At 36.7% G+C, this 24,648-nt stretch overlaps 1 protein-coding gene across 1 annotated transcript in view; it reads left to right on the top strand.

Moving 5' to 3' along the window:
* LOC136855499 (AP-3 complex subunit delta-1-like) overlaps positions 1-24,648 on the top strand; it is a 54,866-nt gene that overhangs the window by 18,185 nt on the left and 12,033 nt on the right. The window contains 12 exon segments of the mRNA XM_067132588.1: positions 3,452-3,500; positions 12,648-12,793; positions 13,618-13,766; positions 14,737-14,970; positions 15,199-15,361; positions 16,144-16,358; positions 16,668-16,827; positions 18,384-18,534; positions 19,191-19,312; positions 19,462-19,595; positions 21,007-21,062; positions 21,065-21,324. Coding sequence (XP_066988689.1) covers positions 3,452-3,500; positions 12,648-12,793; positions 13,618-13,766; positions 14,737-14,970; positions 15,199-15,361; positions 16,144-16,358; positions 16,668-16,827; positions 18,384-18,534; positions 19,191-19,312; positions 19,462-19,595; positions 21,007-21,062; positions 21,065-21,324 — 1,839 coding nt within the window.

The raw sequence follows: 24,648 nt of genomic DNA, 5'->3' as shown, positions 1-24,648 counted from the left end.
TCTCTCTCTCTCTTTCTCTCTCTCTCTCTCATGGGCTATTTTCCTAGCATTAGTGATCTGTTGCAGTCAATAAGTAGTACATTTTAGTGTATTTTTGCATTTTGATATTTAATGCATTTTTTATTATGTTCCATGTATTCACTGCTAATAATTATGTTGCCACTGATTCTGTGATAATTTGTTATTGTTGCCCTGTGGTCTTCAGTGTTGAGCTTTTGGTATATTGCCTGTGTACTTGCTCTATATTTGTATTGCTATGCCTAAGCAAATGTGTAAATGTCCTTTTAAGTAAGGCTTGCTGTGCTTTCATGTCAATGTAGAGTAACTCGACTTGGGAGAGTTTGTCAACTGAACATGATGTTGGCAAGGTAGGAGACAGCATCCAGTTTTTCGTTGAAAGGTTAGGCATGGACAGATGGAGTGGAGAGTGCTGCCTCGCCCTCGTCACCTTCCTTGGTTGATGTCCCTTTGTTAGCGGCTCCCAAACGGACAAAGAGAAGGGTACTTTAACACGACCTGCGACTGTGTGGTACTTGTGGAATGCGCTAATGGAGGTGAACGGGAGGCAACTGTAGTTCTGCAGAAAAAGAATTCCTGGGAAGTCGTTGACTGAGAATGCTGCATCTCTGGTGTCCAGAGACAACAGAAATCCTTAATTGGATTGACGCAGTGTGGAACAACCCAGCCGACTGTGACATACAGGTGGCAAGCTCCACATTGGACTTTGTCATGGATGGAGAGGAGAGATACATATTAAGGAGAAATACATATTAGGGAGACAATAGACAGTGACCTCTCCTTATTCTATTTTTCTGCTCAGCCAGTGACTCCAGGGATTCTGTCACGCCCAGAGTTGTGCATCGTGGACACGTAACCCTTCTTCTACTACAGAGGCAGTAGAGTAGGCTCTGTCTTCAGCAGCTCCATCTTGTCATATTCCAGCTGATAGGAATCCACATAATGGAGTGGTTCCTTTGAGAGTTCCTGGTTGTGTTTAGCTGACAATAATAGGTATTGGGAGCCATTACTTCATGGCCATATTGCTGGGGGGATGTCTTCAACTGGATTACCATTGTATACATTATGATGATGGTTTACTTTGTCTAATTTGATAATGAAAAGGGGCGTGGTGATGAGGGAGCTCACCAGCTTCCTGCACCATCCCCAAAAAGAGTGGTATCAGTTATAGGGTGCATAGCTTGGCACACTATAGTTTAGGAAGGACATTTTTTATTTTTTTGTGACATGGCTACATAATATGGACACCAGGAACAAAGTACAGTAAGTGCACCAGTTTGAGACCAGATAACATGTTCTAAGGCCCTTTCATTTTTTTCACCTCTCAATAGATAAAGAAAGATCCTGAGTGCATATGCCTCTGCAATACTAATTGCTCTAGATAAATGAAATTGATATGGTACCAGGCCATTGAGTAGATCGTCAACTTGGAAAAATCTTAATTATTGGTTAACAGCATTTTAAAATTTTTTTTCTTGCTCTGACCAGAAAATAGTCTTTTAAAAGTACAGTGGTAGGTCCTTGACTTACGGCGGGAGATCCATTTCAGTGCCGCTGTAAGTTGATTTCTGCCGTAAGTCATTGTTGCAGTGCCGTTAATATGCTTAATCTTGCCGTTAGCACTATCAACGGTGCATACGGCGCCGAAACTTTGCAGCGCCATAAGATCAAATCCGTCGTAAGTCAGTGTAGCCGTAAGTCGGTGATGCAGTTCTCTTACTTTCTCTGATATATTAAAAATTTCTGGTATGTTAATCAAACATTTCTGGTCCTTCTGTGTGTGAAATTTCGGACTTCTGAAATATGTGCTTTTAAACTGGGAGCAGCCTGACTGTGGGCTGGTTCATTCCACTGCAACTTGGACAGAGGGTTTTAAGGTGACTGAACTGGTACTTTGGTGGTGTGTCTATTATCAGTGAGGTGTGTAATTATTTCATGTAATTTAACGGTTCTTTTCTTTGTAAGTTATAATAACTTATTGTAATATAAATAATATATTGCACCGAACAATACACCTCTTATATTGCAGTTCGATTTATTGAAGTTGTAGTGGTAAATCCCTCATAACTACAAAACTAACATGGATTTTCTGACATACTTTATATTCCTGTCGTCAGATACCATATCCAGGTATAGAAAGTATTTTAGTTTATAGCATTTTTCTCATTTTTCGTCCTTCAACTAGAGTGTCCCGTTAAGGTTTTGTCCAGTGTCTTGTCGACTCCAGATACAGTGCTTTTCTCTCTCCTAACTTTTTAACTTTTTACCGATTCCCTATAGTTTCTTGTTTAGAAGTTGTCCAACTTCATTCATTTTACCTTGCGGCAGTTTCCACCTGGGATTTAAGACCAAATCCTCTGCTTTTGAGGAAGCTTTTAAGAGTCCATAAACATCACTCAGTCTTTGTTAAACTGCTGTAAATTTTGTATTGCTTACTAGTAGTTTAACTAGTGACTGTCATATTGCTAGATTCAGAGGGTTTGCATAAATAATATATTCTTAAATTGGGAGCGAGATGAAGGTGAATGAAAGGAAAAGAAAGGCATAACTTTACATGCAAATTATAAGTACAGTATATTAACTTATGTAATTATAAGTAAATTTCAGATTTATCCAAAAATGTGTTAACTGTGCTGTAATTCAAACTCTCCTGACCTATCATATAAAAAAACCAAGCTTAAGGTTACAATTAAACTCAAGTATTTATAGTGATAATAATAATTTTGTAAATCACAATTATATCATATATATGTATTTGTTTGATAACCGATGCTATTATTGACAGTCAATTTTGCACATTACAGTATCGCGTCTACAGAAGACTTATTTGAAGTTTTTTCAATATTATACTTATGTCCTGTATGCAAGACATACTTGTATATTTAATTATGGTGTTACCAGTTCAAATACTGTATGACCATAGAGCAGCTCTTTCTATAAGGGTACTGCTTAAGCATGAGCAATGACTGTAGGCAGCACTGAAGGTTCTTTACAGTTTCTTGTCAGCCTTCAGATGCCCGCTTTCTCCCTTTTGTCATATACTTCCCATGGTCCCCTCCAACCTGGCACATCACCCTCTTCAACTAGGTCTTCCTACAGTTCCCTCCCTCCCTCTCTCCTGATTTAATAGCAGATCTATTTGGCCACCCAGTGAGTCTAGACATGTGGCTCACAGGTCCTGTGAACTGCATATAGTTATTTTGGTAATCTTGAGATTTAACTTGAGTTTTGTTCAGTAAATGGCTGCAAAAAATGGGAAGGAAATGTTGAGAAGTGTTTGTTATTACAAATATTAAAGATTATTTTTGTATATATCAAACGACGGCAGCAATACCAAATTCATTAAGTGCTGTCACTGTGCTTGAGCTGAATTGTAATGTGGTTGTAAATGTGTGGATTGGTGCTCACTGTTTGTTCTTGTTGTTTTTTACAGCTTTGTGTCCAGAAGTTAAGGATCTTGATTGAAGATTCAGACCAGAACCGTAAGTATTTGTTTTAAATTTGAAAAAGTTCTCAAGTTTACAGTGCAGTAAAACATCCTTGTAATTCAAAAACGCTTTTTCAGTGTTGTAACATGCAGATTTGTTGATTTGTTCTTGGTTGCTAAAATAAGTAACGTAAGGTTTTATAAATAAAAAGTTTGCCTATAAATGTACAGGTTTGATATATTTTCAGCCTTGAATTATGTGGGGTTTACTGCATTGTTGTATGCTATACGATAAAGTACTTCTTTTATGGTATTTCATCTAACAAGTTAAGTTTAGGTAAAGCATTGGTGCTGTCAAGTTGCTTTGGCTAGAACTAAATTAGTACCCTGATCCTGTAACTTCAGAGGACTTTACACATCACTGTCACCATACACTATATCACTGACACGGCTTTCCATTAGACCTTGCATCGCTGTTTTGATAATAGGCTGATTTGACTTTTAAGTCCTTGTGCTAAGTCTAAGTTGGTTTTACTTCGGCCTTTGAAAGATATTTAACTGGTAGTTGAATTGCTATTGCACATGCACTGGGATTTGGGTTGTCATCCCCTGATCAGTAGGACTAGAAGCAGAATGACTCATTGTCCCACTATAATGAACCCTTTTTTATTATTTACCTACATACAGATGAATAGACACTTTTTGTTAGTTTTTTCCATTGCTTATAGTTGCTTGTGAAGTATCATGGAACCCAATAGTTAGTCTTGGATACATATTAAGTTTATTCAGAATCAGTCTAGAAACTTGAAACAATTTTGATGCATAGTTAAAGAAAATGTTTATAGGGGACATATATGTTGCTCATATATTGCACAAATTTTAGCAGTCACCAGAGCGAAAGACTTTTGGAGAATTTGCTAGGTTTGGTATTTGTAGTTTTCGATAAGGATAACTTCAACAGTCCACTTGTGATTATTGAGGAGGAGTTCAGGTTTTTGCCAGATGATTGGATATTTCTTGGCTTCATTGTTTAGCTGAATGATAGTTCTGATATTTAGGGCCCAAGTAACAGGAGTGCTGTTATTTATTAGATTTATTTAGACTTTGGGTGATAGTTTTTCATTGAAAATTTTACAATATTCTTAAATCATTGCCTTGATAGTGCTTGTCATCATATCTGTCACGAAATGACTCACTTGCAGTTTTTTGAATCATCTTAGTTCCTCCAAGGGCAAGATATGCCCCAGTTTCTCATCCCTCCATATTTATGAAGAAGCGTTGATCTCAGAATCATATGTCAGTACCCAGTCAGAAGGAAAATAGGAGGTTCCTTGATCTAAGGCTGTGGTTAGTAATTTTTTATTCTAATTTCTGTGTTAGCGCAGAAATTCAAACCATAAACCATTGCCCTTCTAGAACCTAGTTTTTCCAAGGGAGTAACTGAAGAAGAGGTCCAGGGGGGGTAGCTCCTCAGGTGATATGACCACCAGGCAAGAAAATGCCATGTCAGGATTTGTCATGTATTATTAGTTACTGGGATATATGATTGCTCAGCTTAGTAGGACTCTGCTAAATAGGAGCTATATGGAAATTGGCTGTGCTTTAAGTTTGAAAGGAGTAGAGTTTTGGAGCCTAGATGTCCAGGCACCCACCTGGAATAGGTGTTTTAAAGTGCCTTGTGGGAGTTTTGAAGGATAGGGGATAGAAATCTCCAAAGGACCTCAAAATGAGCAGCGTATCATTAATAATAACAAAATAAGTAAGAAAATTAGTATCACAAGAGTCAGTGCAGGCCACTCAGCCCAATGAAAATAGAAAGCTGAATGAATAGTTAACGAAAATTAGCTGTTCAGAATTAATATATGGATATTAAGAATCCACAATACAATACTTACAATAACCCAGTTAGGAAGATGCAATATGATGTGTTGCCTTCCCAGCTGCACACTTCAGAAACTAAGTTGTTTGTGATACATACTTTTTTACCAATTAAATAAAAATAAACTAAGATGAAAAGATGCATATCATAACAGAGGCACTCCTTGAGGGATTAGTGGGTATGGGATGAAACAAACACTAGTATAAAGTACAATATGACCTCTTGTATGAGGCAGGATCGTCCTTGGTTTTTAATTGTACGACAGTATTGATTTGTGTGTTGTATCTCATCTGCGAGTGTTATGGTTTTGTTATTTCTTGTATGTATGAACTCAGTTTCTTTCTAAATTGAATGACACAGTGCTTTGTTAGGCATTAATTTTTGTGTGCTTCTGGGTGGATTCAGCTAGCAAAAACATAAGAGAGTTAATTGGAGCATCCCATGTATGGTGGCATAATTACTGTACTTTGTTTTGAACAGTAGGAGACATGAAGAGAAGGTAGTTATGTACTTGACCTTGAAGGGGCAAAACCCTTTCTTCTATTTCATGAAATGCATCATCACCTTGAAGCTAAAACCCTTTTGTTAAGTGTATCATTCTCAGCTTCACATGTAACTGATAATTCACGTCATTCTGGTTTACCCATTACAGTAGTAACCTCCAGATATATTTTACTTTCCCATGCACACTTCTGCACCTGCTGTTTGTCGCCCTCTAGTTATGCTCTGAATGCTCTGCCCTCTCCATTGTTAGTTGCCTGTTTGGTCCTTTAGTCTTGACGATCTTGCTCTAATGCTAGACTCATTTATTTTTTCATGTATCTCAACGAAGTCTCTGTTAAGATAGATAAAAAGGGGTTGTCATATACATGCAGGAAGAGGGCGTTTGGTGAAACATTTCAAGTTCATTTTTGTAGCAAATGATTATTATCGTACCATATGATTTTGTTATTTTTACTTAATCTGCTGAACTTCAGTTCAGATGGTTTTGTGAGTTTTTATCTTGACTTGTGTAGTGGTAATATTTCATATGACTTGAGATGGGTTTGTTGTTTTAACATCTTTAGGATATATCCTCAGAATCGGAAACCTGAAAACAGTCATAAATAAATTGTAATTCAAGTGACTATTAGATGTTATCACACGCAGTACACCTTACCTTAGTGACGAAAATCGTATGAACAAAATGATTGGGGATGAAAACAATAGGACAGTATGATGTGCCTATCTTACTGTATGGCAGCGGTGCAGCCGTGCTTGTCAGTTATTTGCTTCGGGGTTGATCTGTTTGAAGAGTTTCTATGGTAATTTTTTGTTTGGGAGCCAGATTCAGACTTACTTTCCAGTTAGTCTATTGACCTTGGATCTTTTAATATTTGATTGGAACTACTTTAATTGATTATATACTTTATGTAATATTCCGAAATTTGTCAAACCTTGTGATCATTGCACTGAAATTGATTACGGTTTAGTGAGGAGGGTAGATTGTGCTTTTAAGTACCTGGTGCAGTTATGCTTTTGTGATACAGTTGGCCCTTTTAATACAAGTGGGTTATATTCCATTGTATCCTATCATGAGGAGATCAAGTTGTGTATCATTTCTTAATGTAAAAATAGCACTACATTTCAAGTGACTTTTTCACCCACCCAAACAGCCTATATCTACATTTTTTGGCTCCAGATACCATAGCTTATTTTCGACTTCACACTGAATATAAAAAATAAAAATTTGTAAGAAATTATAAATAAAAGATGTTAGCTTTGTAAAATCAGTGGATATGTCTGTTTCCCCTTGCACCTTCTCTTTCTCTTAGAGAATGATTAAGCTGTTTGTCATTTTCATTAAAAGCTAGCAGTTCTGATGATAAGAAGGGGAGAGGACTTACAGACTTGCACTAAGCTTTGGATGGATTTAAGATTTTCTCAAACATGCTTATACTGGACAACGATTTTGAATTCATTTTGCCAAAGTTACTGTGGAAATTACCAATGTGGCATTGAAAAAGACGGGAGTATGTAAGGGGACATACATTGATTTTGATTGCTCAGTGCTGATTGATACAACAATTGGCTCACACAGATGACATCTGCTCAAGTCATGTAAGGTATACGGTATTGTGTGTTGTGATTCAGGTTCTCTCTTAGTGAGGCAAGACTGCAGCTTCCAATGCCCTCGAAGCGCACACTTTTTACAAGTACAGTTGTGAAGATCATTATAGGAACTTCTGATCATAACTGGTATTATTCGTGTAATCTTTTGTATAGACAAAAAAAAAATTATTGCTATCTAACAGTCATATACTTGGGGTCAAGTTTAAGTTTATGTTATTGAATTACTTTTTCTTGTATTTTGGATCTGGTTTTTGGAGCGTTTACTCAGTGCCTCATTCAACGTCTTAGTATATATTTTCAAATTGTTTCTGAGTACACTGTTGTTTGTGAAATTTATTGGAGTGGATGGTGTTTGCATGTAGATCAAGAATTGAGTCTGGCTTAGGTACTTGAGTTAATTGCAAGACAAAATAGTCATAGAGGCTTAATAGAAAATAGGTCATTAGACTTAGTTTAGGCAAATGAGCTTCCATTGTTTTACCATGCAAGACATCTGGCAGATGAAGGGACTGTGAGTCACAGCAATGTTAGAGGATCTTTATAGTTCAGACATAGCTGGTGGCGTTGTACTTTGTTGATTATTAATGATTTTTAAGTGTAAGCTGGAAAGTATGCCACATTTCACTTAACGAATTTCTCACAGACATTGTATATTCTTTGGTTAATGATAGGAAGATGGACAGAGCAGGGCTGGTTCTAAACATGTTTGTTGAAGTTTTTCCTTCCTTATTCAAAATCTTATTCCATTCACATCACGTCCTGTATTGGTCAGATAAGTTGCTCATTAATACAACGTACAGACTGGGTTTTTAGAAATTCAGACATTCACAAAGGGATTTTAGGGTCATGAGATTTTTATCATCATTAACAGAGGCCAACAACTGGTACATGTCAAAATAAGACCAAGCTCGTTTATTCGTGAGAAACGAAATGAGTGAATTCTCCAGAGCTTTTTTTACTTCTCATGTAACTTAGAGCCACTTGGTTTAAATCTAATGACTTATTTTCCTAAGTCTTTATTACTTTGTCAGTAATGGATTTTTCTTCCAAACTCTTTCTCTCTCTCTCTGTAGTAGAGGCACAGACAGGCAAAGTAGGTGTGTCCCCGAAGTCATTTCTTATAGTTGGACGTCAATCTTGGTGTCATTTTCTCTATGCATGATTTCTGTTTTATTTAACTGATGATGAATTTTGCATCATACATTTCTTTTCTGTGTGTCGGCTTCTGACTGAGGAGTCTTTTGCATCCCACGTTTGATAATTGTGGTTTTCGTAGGCCATGTTTTTGGTATGTCGGTTTGACTTTGTATTTCCTAGTACAGTACTTTGTTATTTAATTGTATGCAGTGTGTGTTTGAATACAGTGTGTATCAATATTTTACACCTAGTTGCCTGTGTATTTGGATGGTGAATTTCTTTATTAATAGAAAGTAATGTTCTTTTAAGTTCCTGACTGTCCTTTTTTAAATGTCATTTATAAATATCCATTATGTCTGGGATTGTTGCTACAAATGGTGTGCGTGTGTGTATTGCAGCCATGTTTTTCCCTGTTGGCTGAACATTATGGTGTTAATAAGCCTTGTATGTTGTTTAGAGCTTGTGGCTACATTCTCGCCAAAGTATGCACTTTGTATTCTCTCTCTCTGAAAGTTGAGTCCTTCGATGTACTTGATTACGTGATGGACCCAAGTGATTCCTTTAAAGGTACTAATGTTTTTTTTTTGTATGGTACTATAACTTTTATATATATCTAATGACATCACAACCCTTCAATGCTGTCTTATTCACAGAAAGTTCTGGGGCTTTTATCCTTCTGACATAAATCAGGGAAATAAAGTAACCTGTACTAAATATTTGGCATTGGGAAAAATCTTGTAAGGAGGTGGATTTTAGTCTGTATAGCGGTTGAATAGGCATCTTAAGGAAGAATAAAAAGCATGGAAATAGGAAAAGTTCATGATAGACGTAGGTCTTGCAGCCTTTTTGTCTAGGCTTTTGTGGTTTTTTCTTGATAACTTTGACTGCTGTGTGTTCTCTCATCTAAACATGAGGGAATATCTGTGCATGGTATATACGTATAGTTATACTACGTGTACAATCAAAACCTGTCTATGAATTTTTGTTGTGTGGTAATAATTATTGTAGTTATATCCAGTTTTTGTATGTTTGCTCTCAGGCAATTTTATTGCAAATTGTAGGTAGAAAGTGAAAATTATAGAATGCCAAAATTATCTTAGTGAGATGTACATAAGAAACAAGCTTGCCTAACATTTTTTACAGAAAGTTGAATCTATTATTTCCAAGCAGTTTACATTCCTTATACAAATGAGTGACTGATAATTATTGTATAACAATTTAACTGGACAATTTTTATATTTACACTTACAAACAAACTGGCAAAATTACAGAAACTTTGAAGCATTAGTCTTGTTTGATTTACAATGTACAGTACAGTTCAAACTTGAGGTCAGAGGTGACCCTGTCAGTGTTCATTTTGAGAGCCACAAGAAGTTGAATGTCACTTATGAAATAGCCAGACACTTAATTTTTGAGAACATTTGTCTCGCTTAACCTAAAGTTTTGATCCCGTAGTTTCCCTTAAACTCTTTCATCCACATTGGAACCAGTTTTAAGACAGACTGTAGTAGAGACATTAGTGTTGAAGCTGTGGTTTTTTGCTATTTTAGTACATCCAGCCTGAAATTTTGTCTAGCCAATTGTAGTGCCCTCAGAATCTGTAGAGGTTAAGAGATTATGGTTATTAATGGAGCCAAAGTGATTTTTTCAGGTTTGGAGTGTCAAATTATTTTAGGTAATTTGAGAGGCTTCTACTTAAAGAATTCTTTTCTTTGTTGTTTGCAATGAAAACTTATATAGAAATTCTCAAAGTTAAGGAAAATTAGTCTGTTTAATTTCTTTGGAGTTCATTACAAGTTATTTCTCTTTTTGTCTTCCCTGGCAGAAAAAGTAATAGCAACAAGTAGATGCCTTTCACTTTTTTAAGGTAGGGGTGTGGTCGCCCTCTAATCTGCCCATATAGGAAGGTTTTAATTATGATAGTGTGTTGTGAGTCTTGGCACTTCGAGTCTGTTAGTATAACTGTCTATGCCAACTATCAACTTTTTCCTCTCATTAGCCGCCCTTAATTGTGCCTTTCTGTTTTTTTTTCTTTTTTGCTGTGTGATTATGTTGCGTGTTGATCTACAGAAGTAATTTAACAGAATGCTTCATTAATATGAATGGTTTTTGTGATGTTTTAAGTGTTCTGAATATTAAACAATAATTTTACTAGCATTTATTGTAAATACTTTTATGACAGTATGTTTGAGCTCACATCCCACAAGCTTAGAACGTGGGAGGTACAGTCAAGTAGCTATTCATTAGCTTTTAATCCAATTATAAATTGTCTTGTACCTTTGAATGTGTTATATATATTTATATACAGTATGTTTACACTTAGTGCACATATTTTACATCCACCATTAAGTGCACATATTTTACATTCACCATTAAGTACATGTGTCTTTGAACCACAGTTTTAATAGTAGCACATGCACATTTATAAACTGTACGATTAAGTTTCCCACATTCCTCTCAAGGTCTTTCCTCTTGAACTCTAGGCCTCTGGTGGTTTTGTGACCATACCCAAACAAGAACAGTGTCTCTTCAACCCCCTTTCATTCCATTTTCCTCAGTTTAAAAGTATCTCAATGGCAAGACTGGTGTGCTCATGTTGTTGCTCTAATCCTGACTAAGATATTCTTTTATGAGTAAATATTATAGATCTTTCCTCCATGTCAAACTCATTTGTTTTAGTATTAACAAATGAAGGACTGGGTAAGGAAAATTATAGGATTTGTAAAAAATTCGTGGAAGTAATCCAACCAAGATTCTAACAAGCATTTTGGCACATTTTATTTTGTAATATAGAGGATGAATGTTGATGTCCCAAGCATGACTGGTTTTCAAATTTTTGTGTACTTAAATTACCTTAGGGGAGCCAGGGTGATTCGGGGATCTCCTGTGAAGTTTAAATGAAATTGTAACAGGGCAGCGGACACAAGAAACGATATAATGTCAAAAGAGGTTTTCCTTGTTTTAACATAGGAGGCTGCCATATCTTTTGTTTACTTGTGTAAAGTAAACCCAATGGAAATAAAGAATAAACCTTTTTGTATATAGACAGAGGACAGTCCTTTCCTCTACCCATTATTTCTTGCCTTTTTTGTGTGTTTATATGATAGATAACCTCATTACTTTGTAACCGATTAACTGAGAGACAGTAATTCTTGAAGGATAAGAGCATATGTCATTCTCTCTGGTGTATTCCTACTGTTTCCATCAACATTGATCATTCTCTGCTCCGCTTAGACAGTGACAAACAGCTTTGTTTTTGCTTTGTGAATCTTTGCTATGTAGGTGAGAAGAGGTTAGAAGCTTGGTTAGGAATGGAACAACTTCCATGGTAGAGCCACAGTTCTCCTTACCCTAGGCCAGTGTGTTCATGATTTTTTTTCTAGTTGGAAGCATGAGTAAATTATTTTAGGTAATTTATTCCCCAATTTGTATTGCATTTTAAGCGTCATATCCCATAATCCCGAGCACCTCTTGTCACACCATTAACATCTGTTACATTCGATACACAGTACAGAATTCACCCACATGCCTGTCCCACAGCAACCACATGGCCACTTTCCTGATACTGTAGTACTTTTTCATTTGCATCCCTCTAGTCACCTTAAGCTTTGTTTTGCTTTTGTTGATTTTCAGTCCTCTCTTCCATTCCACTCTTCCAACTTTTAAATATATCCACCACATCTTCCTCCAAGTCTGCTGTTAGCAGTTGGTCATTTGCATACAGCACCCTCCAGGCCACCTTTTCTGCACTCGAACTATTTTTCCAATACATTTTTGAGTGTGAAGGAAAAAAAAATTAAAATTTTTATAGTAAGGGTAGAGGCAGCAGATTTTTATAGTAAGGGTAGAGGCAGCAATGGCTCCCTCTCAGCTGACAATAAGGAATATAGGGCGATATATTAGTATTTAGAGAAACACATGAAGATAAATTGTCTGTTTTTAAGCCGAGAACTCTGTTTTTTCACATGGTTACAAAACAGTGCAGTATACCCAAAAGCACATTAATTGTATAAGAATGCTCAACCCACCTTCATTTGAAGAGATTGTAAATTTCATGTTTTCTTCTCTTGACAGTGAAATACTTGGGTCTCTTGGCCATGTCCAAGATCTTGAAAACACATCCTAAATCTGTTCAGGCTCACAAGGACTTGGTCTTACAGTGCTTGGATGATAAGGACGAGTCCATTCGTCTCAGAGCTCTAGATCTCTTGTATGGCATGGTAAGTGATATTTCTTTTATAGCGTTTAGTATGTGATTCACAGTGCATGAAAAGTTATATGTACCTTGGTAATTTTCATGATTTTTTTTTAAGTATACCTTCATGATAATGGTAATGAAATTAATGTGAAGTTTGAATAATACAAAAACAAATAAACAAGCCACTTAATCACAAGATGCCTTACAGGCAGGCCTTGGTTAGCGGCGGGCTCGGTTAACAGTGATTTGGTTTTATGGGGCTTGTCTAGCAACGAAAATCGGCAATTTTCGGCACCGAAAATCGCCGATTTCTGCTTTTCGGCGCCGATACATACCTAACAGAGGCGCCGATAACCGAAAATTGGCGCTTTTCGGCACTGACCCCCGAAATCGCCGATTTTCGCTTAGCGGCGATTTTCGGTTATCATCACACCCTCAGAAACGGAGCCCCACCAATAACCGGGGACTGCCTGTATTTCATGTAGAGCTAATCCAAGGTGCCTCATTACAGTATCCTGAAAAGAGTGGACTTGTTCCATCCATTCAGAGTTTCATCCATACATAATGGCTGTTTTGGTGTATGCAGTGCGTGTGGTACTATGTTTAAGAAAGTTGTAGTTATAAGTGGATGCTTTCATGGAGCATTGAGTGCTCCAGATTATATAACAATTTGAACTTTAAAGAAGAGCCATTATAGTTGGCAGTCCTTGTTTTTTAATATTCCAAAGTAATGTTTTAAGAATTTGTCTGACATTTTACAGTACTGATTATTATACTTTAAAAGTTTCATTTTATTTAATGGATGAATATTTTGTCTCCACTCTTACACTGTTGATCATATTTTAGGTGAGCAAGAAGACCGTGATGGAAATAGTTCGCAGGCTAATGACCCACATGGATCGAGCTGAAGGGACCATGTACCGTGATGAACTCTTGCAGAAAATCATTTTGATTTGCTCACAGAATAACTATCAGTTCATTTCTAACTTTGAATGGTGGGTACCAGTGCTGAATTATTTTTATGAATGTTTGTATGATCTTGATACTTTTGGGGGGGCGTTTAAAGCTGGAATTGTTTTTAGATACCTGTGTAGTCTGTACAGTTTAAGGTAAAGGATACCTTTTGAAATTTTGTGTTTAGATTAGATTTTAACTTTGAAGATTTAGTCACAAAACTTTACCCCATTTTTGATGAAATGATACTGGAACAACATTAGTTATATTTTTACAAGTGCTTAATGCCCCATTAGTTATATAAACTGCTATGAAAGAAAAAGACTGTCATTTCAGCTTGTAACAAGTACTGATGGTATAAAGAACTCCCTTTTAAAGAATGAAACAACTTGCACTATTAGCCAGGAGTTACTGTAATACTGAAATTATCTATGGCTGGGGAATTAATTCCATGAAGAATGACAAAAGTACTGCCTCACTAATATTGTTATCTAGTAGGAATTTTAGAATGTGTGCAGAAAATGGTAAAAGAAGACAGAAAAATATTGGACTAAAAACAATATGAAATTATAATGCAGCTTTTCTGAAATTGTCTTTACTGTATAATTTTGTGGATCAGATTCTCCCGTAAACACTCTTCATTTTTGTTTTGTCTTTAAATTGGCCATACTTGTCTGACCCAGTGATAGTTGATGGATACCTCATTTTCCTGCCTTCACAAAGAATTGCAAAAACATCTTGGCTCTCCTAATTTTAATGTTGAGTCACAGTTCTTGGAAACAAATCTTGAAAAGTGTTAGCACTTCAAGAAATTGTAATTTATTAGATTAGATGTACTAAATGATGAAAAATGACAACCTGTTTAGGCCATTCCATGTGAATTAAGAGTTTTAATTGGGTGTTTTTTTAAATTTTAGTGTCGGACATTTCTGTTATTACTGTATTTCATTGTCATCTCATAGTATGACTAATTCTCTTAATAATTATAAAATATTATCCATTGTTACCCAGGTACATAAGCGTATTAGTCGAGCTATGCAGAATGGAAGGAACCCAGCATGGAAGCCTCATTGCTAATCAGCTGATGGATGTTGCCATTAGAGTCATTGCAGTTAGGGAGTTCACGGTAGGCCAGATGGCATTACTGTTGGACAATGCCCATGTCATTGTGGGCCCAGCTGCTGCCAGGTCTTCCATAGCGGAGGTTCTCTATGCTGCAGCGTGGATATGTGGCGAATTTTCCCAGTACGTGCATTTAAATTTTTATAATAGAAGGACCTTAAGTAGATTTCCTTGGTACAGGATTTCTGGGTTGTAAAGAATATTTGTCATATTGTAAATTATAATTTTTTAATTTTTTAATGGTACTGTACTTTGAATTTTGTTAGAGATAATCACACCATTACTCTGTAATATTTTGTATTAACAATGTCTTGATAAATTTGCATTGAAAATATCAATATTCTCCTGTAGGTTGTTAGCCAATCCAAAGGCCACTCTAGAATCCATGGTCCGAGGGAAGGTCATATCTCTACCTGGTCATATTCAAGCGACGTATGTACATAATATGCTTAAGTTATACACCCACATAATTGCAACTGCCGAAGAGGAAGAAGATTCTGAAATGATAGATGAGGTGAGGTGTCTTGGTTATTATGGTTTTGATTATCCTTGTGTTTTTCTCTTTTGCTAGACTAGAGAGCACAGTTTTTGCTACTTCAAAATAATAAGAAGGAATAAAATAGAATGGTTATTGTATTTTGTATAGTGCTCTGAAAATAGGGAAGTATAAACTAAGCCTAGTAATCAAAGTAAAGTCCCTGTTACCCAGATTCCTTGGGGCGTACTGGTATATACCTGGAAAATCCGGATACCTGAGAATCATTTAGTACCTATAGGAAGGAGTCAGATATACCATGTATTGTATTTTTAATTGTAACAAACTTGTCATTTGGATCCATTTCTTCATCTGACATAGAACTTTTTTGTTGATATGTCCAGTCTTGATTTGTCCAGAGGTTGGCATTTTACAAATGCTGGGACTGGACTCTGTGGTATTGGCTGTGGCAAAAATTAACAGTCCAGAGACTGATGAGTTGTGCACTACTTTTTCTCTTAATTAACAGCTCCTGGTAGCATGAAATGTTAAGATGTAACTTTTGGTGCAGATCAGCACTTCATTTTGAGTTAGGATGGGTGGATACTGATAAAATGAACTTTTCTGTGATTTTTACGTAAGAAATGGAAAGTTACATTAATCAGATTAAATAGTACAAGTAATTGCTAGTTAAGTTTTGGAATGTATTGACTTGGCCAGATATGAACAACATTGTGGTTTCAACATGCTTGTATGTTCAAAGTACATCTCTTGCTAATGCTTTAGCACGAACTGATGTTTAAGGATCTGTTTCATTACAGGTAACAAATCTCTTAGTAGACCGTCTTCCTGTGTTTGTTTCCTCGGGCGACTTGGAAGTCCAGGAGAGGGCGTCCTGTATCCTTCAAATAGTTAATTACGTTCAGAAGTGTCACAAAAACGGTGAGAAAATTGGTGCTGACCTTTCGCTTCTGCTGTCCGGAGAGCTAAATCCCGTAGCTCCCAAGGCTCAGAAGAAAGTGCCAATTCCAGATGGGTAAGATCAGTTTCTGTTCATTTTTTGTTAGTTTTTGAATTGGACTGGACTTAATAATCAGATCACCATTGTTTGTACTATAAGCAATAATAGGGTAATAAGATATAACACTTTCAAGTAACAGATTCTTAACATTTTATTATCATCATGCAAATGGTTTTCCTATTTATATATATTCAAGAATTTAGAATAAGAAACCATTAATTTCCTATTGTAGGTATCTGATTTAAAGTACCTGACTTCAGTGCTTAAATTAGTCGCCTCAGTGTTTCAAGAGTAAAAGTATTATTCTTTATTCAACTTATACAGCTTGGACTTAGATGCTTGGATCAATGACCCACCATCAGAGAGTGAAGCAGATGATGATGAGGAAGATGGAGAAAAGGCAGATATCTTTGTGAAATCGGAGTCATCCTCTAGAGAACGAAAGAAGGAAAAGTACGAGCCAACGGAAGATGAACTGCAGAAAGTAAGTAGCGATATTTAGGTATGATCGGAATTTTGACATGAAATTGGAATACTATTGTTCCTACAGGAACAATATAGTATCCTACAGGAACAATAAAATTATGAACTTCTAGTTTCTCCAAGTTATCTTCTTTGTTTTTACAGTTGTACAAAATATTTAAAATATTTAAAATACAGTCTTATTGCTTCCCCTCTAGTTGACCTGGGAAGATTGATTCTCTCTCTCTCTCTCTCTCTCTCTCTCTCTCTCTCTCTCTCTCTCTCTCTCTCTCTCTCTCTCTCTCTCTCTCACTGTTTTTTTATCTTATCAGTATGGAAACCAAAGGTTGAGATACACTAGTTCTCCTATGAATATGGAACAAACATTGAAATTCATAAAATATTGTTAGTATGTTAGCCTTTTCTGAAAGACTTTTGAGAAAGTGCTAAGGCGATCTCACACCAAAGATGGTGATTAAAATAAGTGAGACCATAGGCATAGTGCTTATACGGAAAGTGTAATTAAACAAGAGATTACTGTATGTGGAGGAGTTATTCAACCTTTGACACTTTTTACCTGAGAGATGTGATGCAGGTATTTGGACTGATAGTCATAGTGAGCCAAGTTTACTGTCAAGGGAAGATTTAATGTTCCTTTCTTTCTCCGCCTTGTCCATTGCTCACTCATCTTTAGGAGGTTTAGTCTTGTAGGGCTATGAGTATTTCCATCTCATTTGAATGGGATGGTGATCTCTGCACCTCTTTGTGGTATATCTAGTATAATCTGCCTGCTTTACTATGAGTGTTTGGCCAGTTACAGTATCCAGTGGAAATGCTTTGGACACTTGGGTCCTGACCTATTCTGTCCTCAAGTAGTCCACAGGATCCACTGGACAGTGGTAAAGGCTGGGACTCTCAGCTGTTCAATCTTTCACCCAAAGGCAATTTAGACTCCATGATTGACAGGCATAGTATGAACAAATCAATCTTTTATGACAAATCATTCGTCATGCAAGCCTATCAATCAAGCACAAATTGCCTTCCTCCCATCTAACATTTTGCTGTGTCACAGCCAATCTACTCTTAATGATGGAGAGGTATGGGTATTACTTACCAATGGGACATACATGCATATGCATGAGAAATCGCTCTTAGCTTTTCTGCTTCTGACTACACTCGTCAGCATTCTGTATACTGTTTGTAAGAAAAATCTTTGTCATAAAATTTGGTCTGTTTGTCATGATTGAACAATACGTAGTAAAAATGCAAGTATTGTCTAGAAGAATTACCTAAGTCTTTGTCAGACATATTGGAATAGAATTATACATCTATTTTTACTTTCATTCTCAGAGTTATCATCATTGCATACTGATTGAAATTTCAGCCAATTCTGTATTTATTTGCTTGATTTAAATTTGTTCACATTTATCATGTTAACAACTCAATAAAATAAAATAGCTTTGTAATCAGTATAAAATGTACTATGGAAGAATGTATGAAAAACTAAATTAATGAAGATTTAAATATTGCTGTATCTCAGAAGAATTTTCTAGTGAAACATTTTTTTATTCTGTTTAGCTCCGTGATGCTAGAAGAGCAGAACAGGCAAGCAATCCATATTACGTCAAGTCCCTGTCACAGTCGTCGCCAAGGCCTAACCATAACAACATTCAAGTCGATGAGATTCCAGTAGCAGCATTAGATCTTAATGTATCTCTCAAGATACCAGGTAAGGTTCTGGAAGCTTTTGTAATTTTATGATGAATTTTATTTAAAGATTAGTCGGTATCAAACTTTTTTGATACACTGAAGAAAAGAATTTGCATGGAAATGGAATGTTAATATAGCAGAAATAGGATTTTGAACACTGTAAATTATCCAAGAGTTTTTGATTTATAAACATTAAAAATTTTCATGGAAGGGACTTCCAAAAATTCTGATAAAAAAGGAAGCATAAATGGGATTGGAGTAGTATGATGTCATAGAGGTACTGAACTAGTCTAAATGACAGGATCCTGCTCTTAAGGTGGAAGTTGATGAATGCATTTTGAGATTGACTATAAACCATAAGAGAGGGCCGAAGGAATAAGAATCATTGAGGGCTGAATCGCCATAAATAGCATGTTTAAGAGAAGAGGTAGACTGGACAGTTGAGTTTCAAAAGTATAGTAAGGTTTTATGAGTTTGACACTATAAGACCTTCAGCAAGGGGAAGAGAAGAAACCATACGTAAATGTTAAAGTGATCTGCTGGGTCGTAGATGGAACTATCTCTGCTATTGGATAAGTCAATCTGATGACCAGTTCAGTCAAAAACCTAAAAATTACAACAAATGTTAGGAATTTTATGTATTTCTCTCATTAATTATTAAATTTCTCATTTCAGGAATGACATCACTAGACAAATACCAAGTTGTAGATGGCTGGGAAGGTAGCAAGAAGCGCCACACTAAGAAACAGAAGAAGCGCAGTAAAAGAAGAGGAAGGGTCTCATCAAGTAGCGAAGAGGTTAGGCACCATTTCAGAAATTTGATTTAATGTACTGTGAAAAGAGAAAGATGAATATAGCACTTAGTTTTTTAGTGTAACTTACTGACCTTGTCTTGAGCGTAAGCCAGAGGTCTAGCTGGATTTAATTTTTCCCATTTTTTTATCAGGAAATGCCTCAGACACACATAGTGAACACTGATGTAGGAGAAATGCCAGAGGGGGCCAATATCTCGGATGATAATGAACCAGATGACAGACCGGAAGATGACCCTCACAGAGCACTTGACATAAATCTTGATGAGTAAGTAAACACATTCTCTCTCTCTCTCTCTCTCTCAACCTTAAGAAATTATTTAGTGAAAAGTTTCATTTTGCTCGTTCTTGATCAGGTAATTCATTCAACTGAGAGCGAATCATCCTATTTGATACATGCAGAACTGATCAGTATTTCCAAGTTATAACTAGCGTCGTGATGGTTCCGTCACACTTCAGGAAGATTTTTTTTTATTTATTTTGGGAATTGGGGACACTATCTAAGCAAGTTAAGATAAATTAGGGAAAGGGTTTCTCCCTTCTTTGGCAACCAGAGTCTAGCACTTGTCAAGTGTTTATGGCTGAACTTCCCCTGACATACTTGTTAGAATTAATCATCTTTCACAATCACTGCAGTACACCTGCTAGGGGTGCCACAATTCCCAAGACCTAAGTTATTTTGCAAACACTGGATTTTCTTTCCCTGAGTCAAAAACTCCTGGTTATTTCATTCACAGTGCTGAGGAACTCAGTAATAATTCAACACTATAATCCATTTCCAGTTCACTGTTTCCATAATGCAGTGCTTCTATCCAGCAAATAGTTGCCATCATCATAACCAACATGAGTTCAATGTTTCATTATTTTTTCTATATTAGCTATACAGGCAGTCCTTGGTTGTCGGCGGGCTCGGTTATCGGCAATCCGGTTTTATGGGGTTTGTTTAGCGACGAAAAATTGGTGATTTTCGGCGCTGATTTTGTGCTTATTGGCAACGATAATTGGGTATTGGCGCTGATACATAACAGCGGCGCCAATCTCCGGATATTGTCACTGACAATGCCGAAAATCGCCGTTTATTGGTTATTGGCGATTTTCGCTTACTGTCACACCGTCAGAACGGAACCCCCACCGATAACCGGGGGCTGCCTGTATCAGCTTCCAAATCCTTTCTGTAAAAAAGGAATCAATATCAACACAATTACACATTTAAAATATTGTTGAGAAGGCAACTATCATCTGCTTGCAGATACAGATGTTGCTTTAGGTGGCAAAGCTAAACAGGTAATGACTTACAACACTAACTTAGGCTGCTGTATTGGAATGGAAAATCTGTGGTATGCTTATGGTAACTGTAAATGTCTTATAATAAAAAAGAATTGAATTGATGGCAGGAAAAGGCAATCCAATAAGTATGCGAATAGTCTAACTTTGTGCTAAAAACATAATAAATTTTATCTTAACAGTCTTCTTTATAGCTGAGGCTAGGGAAAGACTTTAGTTACCACATTCTTCAGTGGAATGTCAGTTTCTCATAGCCAAATTTCATCAGTCTTCTGAAGACATTGAAAAAAACTCCCCAGTATCTTAAAAATTTACCATAATTTGTTTCCCCATTGATGACGTGTAATTTTATATAATTGTGACTCAAAAACGTATATTTTCCTTTTTTCTAACAGGCCCTTAGCACCTAATGAAGTTCTTCCAACCAGAACACACTACGAGGTCAGGTCTAAGCCTCCGAAGAAAATACAGCAAATCTCATCAGTGAAAGTCCCAGCAAGAAGAAATCTAGTAAAAAGGCAAAACGTGAAAAACATAAAAAACACGAGAAGACGAAGAAAAAGAAAGAGGTTCAAGCGGAGGAGAAGCCACAGGAAAGCCTTATATTAGATTTAATCGATCCGATACAGGGAGTGTCGGTGTCTGAGGAGGCACCCACCACCGCTAACCATGTTAATGGAGTCCTGGAGACAGAGAGTGAAAATAAAGTGGCGGTAAGCGATGTAAGTTCGGTATTACATGTGTGCATGGGAGTGTGTCCGTGTGTACGATTCACGCTTTGTCTTGGCGTTTCGTTGTGTTCGGAGTTAAGGTGTAAGCATGATCTGTCATCTTCGTATTCACCGCTAGCGTGATTGGATTTTTGCGTTGAGCCTTCTGTTTACTCTTTGAAACAACTGAAAGTGGTAGTATAATAGCAGCATGTATACAAGTATCACGTTTTATTATTTCAGCTTCTTTTGCAAGTAATTTAAGTGTTGGTGTATCAGGACTCTGTGAGGTGAGCTAAATTATTACCCTGTGTTTCATCACCTCATCATACACAGATGTCTTCATTTGTGGTCTTTGAATGTCCGGGACATTCCAAGACCTGCATTTTTGTCATATTAGCAGTGGAGCTCATTGCATGTCCCATATGGAGCCTCAAAGTACCCATTAGTCATTTGCCGTGCTATTTGTGTTTGTAGAGCTGTTAACAGCTGAGCAAAATTTCCACATTGTTCCTTACTGCAGGGTGGATTGCCAAAATCTCGTCTCTTTGTTTTAGTTATTTCTTTCACTACTTCGTTATTACTTTTATCATATTTTATCCTTTGTACATTAAATTTTCTTTCATCTGTACTGGGTGGTAATATTTTATTTACAGTTTGACAGGAAGTATTCTGTCTCTGATGTCAGTCTGAGGAGTTGTGGGGTTCTAATTTTTAAATACATTTCCAAAGTAATTATTATTTTTTTTTTAGAAACAACAACAGTGCTATAATAGGAAATTTTTTGGTCTCATTTAGTTTTTATGGTATTATATAAGGTTTAGTGTAACTTTGATTAGGTAACATTGGGTCAGGTTATTAACAATAGTTCTGAAGTTAGCTCCTGTTAACTAGCTGTTGGGTTTTAGTGTATATATAAGTTTTTTGAATGAGCAAAGGGCGAGTTTAGTTCTCGTATTTTTTTATACTTTACACTTTCTGAATGTGCTTTTTCCTACATAAATGCCAACCACTAGCTGTTATCAACCTGCAGAGAGCTCCAGTTACTTTCAAAACTAGACCGGCCATGACCAGAACAGTCTGCCGAAACTTTGGAAGCCCTTTGACCTCAGTAAGATAATACTTAACAGCCTCAAAAGCAATCAGGCACCGAGCCAATCACCATTCCAGTGGAATAAGCAGCAGTGGACTGATAGTGTGCCTTTGAGATGATGGTTTCATTGTACCCTTACAGGGATGACTGCAAGGAGGCAGTTGATACCCTTCCCATAAGCAAGCAGGCAGAAGTGAGGACTGAATTCCCTCTTGTGTGTTCAGCCAGTGAGTGATGTCATAGTGCATGGTGGACGTGTGATGATTACACTCAAATGATCTTGAAAGATACAATGTTAATCCTCATTGCTTGTGATTTTAATGCTTAGTGGAAGCTTTAAATGGTTGATGTTTTTTAGCTTCAAGTAAGTCGTCGCCTTCTCAGTTTAATCCCTAGCAGGGATGCTGTTTTACATGAGCCTATTCCTCTGCTTTGAATAGGTATGAGCAAAACTGTGTGCTTTGCAAAACCATATCAAGGTTATTTAGGGATTGCAATAACAGTGGTAAATTTAGAAACCATATTGGTTAGACTGTTCACAAATACTTGGCAGATATTTATTAATGTGCTTACCTGTTTATAATTAAAGCAGTCTCATATATACTTTTCTGTTGTTGTGGAGTTGTGTGCGCATTGTCCTCTCGAAATTTAAATGGTTGCAGCTTTGTGCGCTTTTTTTAAAGGATGATTTCAGAAAGTGTTTACGGTTGAGCTTATGTGCTCTAACAGCTGTGTAATAATTGAAATCAGTTATTTTCAGGAATTGAATAGGATCTCTCGTCTAGTTAGAAGGACTATTTTATATTTGTCATTTTAAATGTATTGAAATTCCTTTGCTTTGTGTGGTTGATAGTAACTTACTTGTTTAGGTTTTAACAAACAAAAGTGTACAGTTAAGAACAAAGCTAATAAGGGAGGGACTCAGCATTCCAGTTAGCCAGTGATTTTGTCAGATCTACCATTACTACTGATTTTGATGACCTCAGTAAAGCCAAACTTTTCTAGGTTCATATGTTGAAGTATTAGCTTGACCTACCACAACAGTTAGCTGTGTGTTGAGTAGTTGGAACTGGGTACATGTATTATGTTGAAAGTAGCTTTTAAATTTTATTTTTAACTTTTTTGCCCCTTTCTCTCTCTCTCTCTCTCTCTCTCTCTCTCTCTCTCCTCTCTCTCTCTCTCTCTCTCTCTCTCTCAATCTCTCTCTCTCTCTCTCTCTCTCAATAGGTATTACAAAACCACATTAGGCATAGGGAATACTTCAAAATACTTCCACCCACACCTAAATAATCTCTGTGCAAGCACTGAATGGATAAATGAAGTGAATGGAACAGTGACTTGCTAACCTTTCCAAATGCCCTCTATCCAATAGTACCAATTATGAGCACACATCATAAAAATTTCCTGGCAGTGGCTTTTGCTTGAGCTTCTGAACAAGTTCCTGGATCTTGTGGACCAACATCAGAAATCTGTTACATTTTATTGTTGGACTCCCTTTTCTCTGAAAGATCATGTAGGATATTTAGAACTATTTTGAGTGATGATAAACCAGAGTTTACCATCTCCCACACATTCATTCTAGATGAAGACAGCCCCTTAGAGCGGGTAGTGCTGTTAGGGCACTTCAAATTGTGCACTGTAGGGATTATTATAGGTTGTTATCAGTGTCCCTTTGGCTCCCAGCTACACCCATTTCTTAGCCTGTTCCTTTGCCTCCATTCCTGCTTCCTCTCTTCCATTTTGCTGTCCAATCACTCCAGCTCCCTCTTTTCTCTTGTCTTAAGCACTGAATGGCATCCAAGACATTGACGGGAAGATAATCTGTGCGTAAAAAACTACTGTATGATCGTGACATTGGAAGCCCTTTGTGTCTTTAAACATACAAAGACTCACACAGATAATATTGGCCAGAAAGTAAGGTGGCTGAATTCCCGTACCAATCCATTTTAAAATTTGACTTCAGTAATTTCATGATGCTTGGCAAGATATTTAATGGAAGGAGATGCACGAAATATCATGCCATCTTTCATGATACGTGTTGGCAGACCAAAGCTTTATTATCCATTAGGTTCTTCCACAGATTATGCATGAATGAGTTGGGGCTCAGGTGACAACTTTGGGGTGAGAGTTCCATGTTCATTATGCAAAAGATGTTGGGAGTATAGGTACAATGCCCTTCTACTTTATCTTGTATGGTGGACAGCTTGAAGACAGTAGATAACTGAGCCAGTGAT

This window comes from Macrobrachium rosenbergii, chromosome 31, assembly GCF_040412425.1.
Source record: "Macrobrachium rosenbergii isolate ZJJX-2024 chromosome 31, ASM4041242v1, whole genome shotgun sequence".
Lineage (NCBI taxonomy): Eukaryota > Metazoa > Arthropoda > Malacostraca > Decapoda > Palaemonidae > Macrobrachium > Macrobrachium rosenbergii.
The sequence above is the reverse complement of the archived record's forward strand: the minus strand, read 5'-3'. Positions and strand labels throughout refer to the sequence as shown.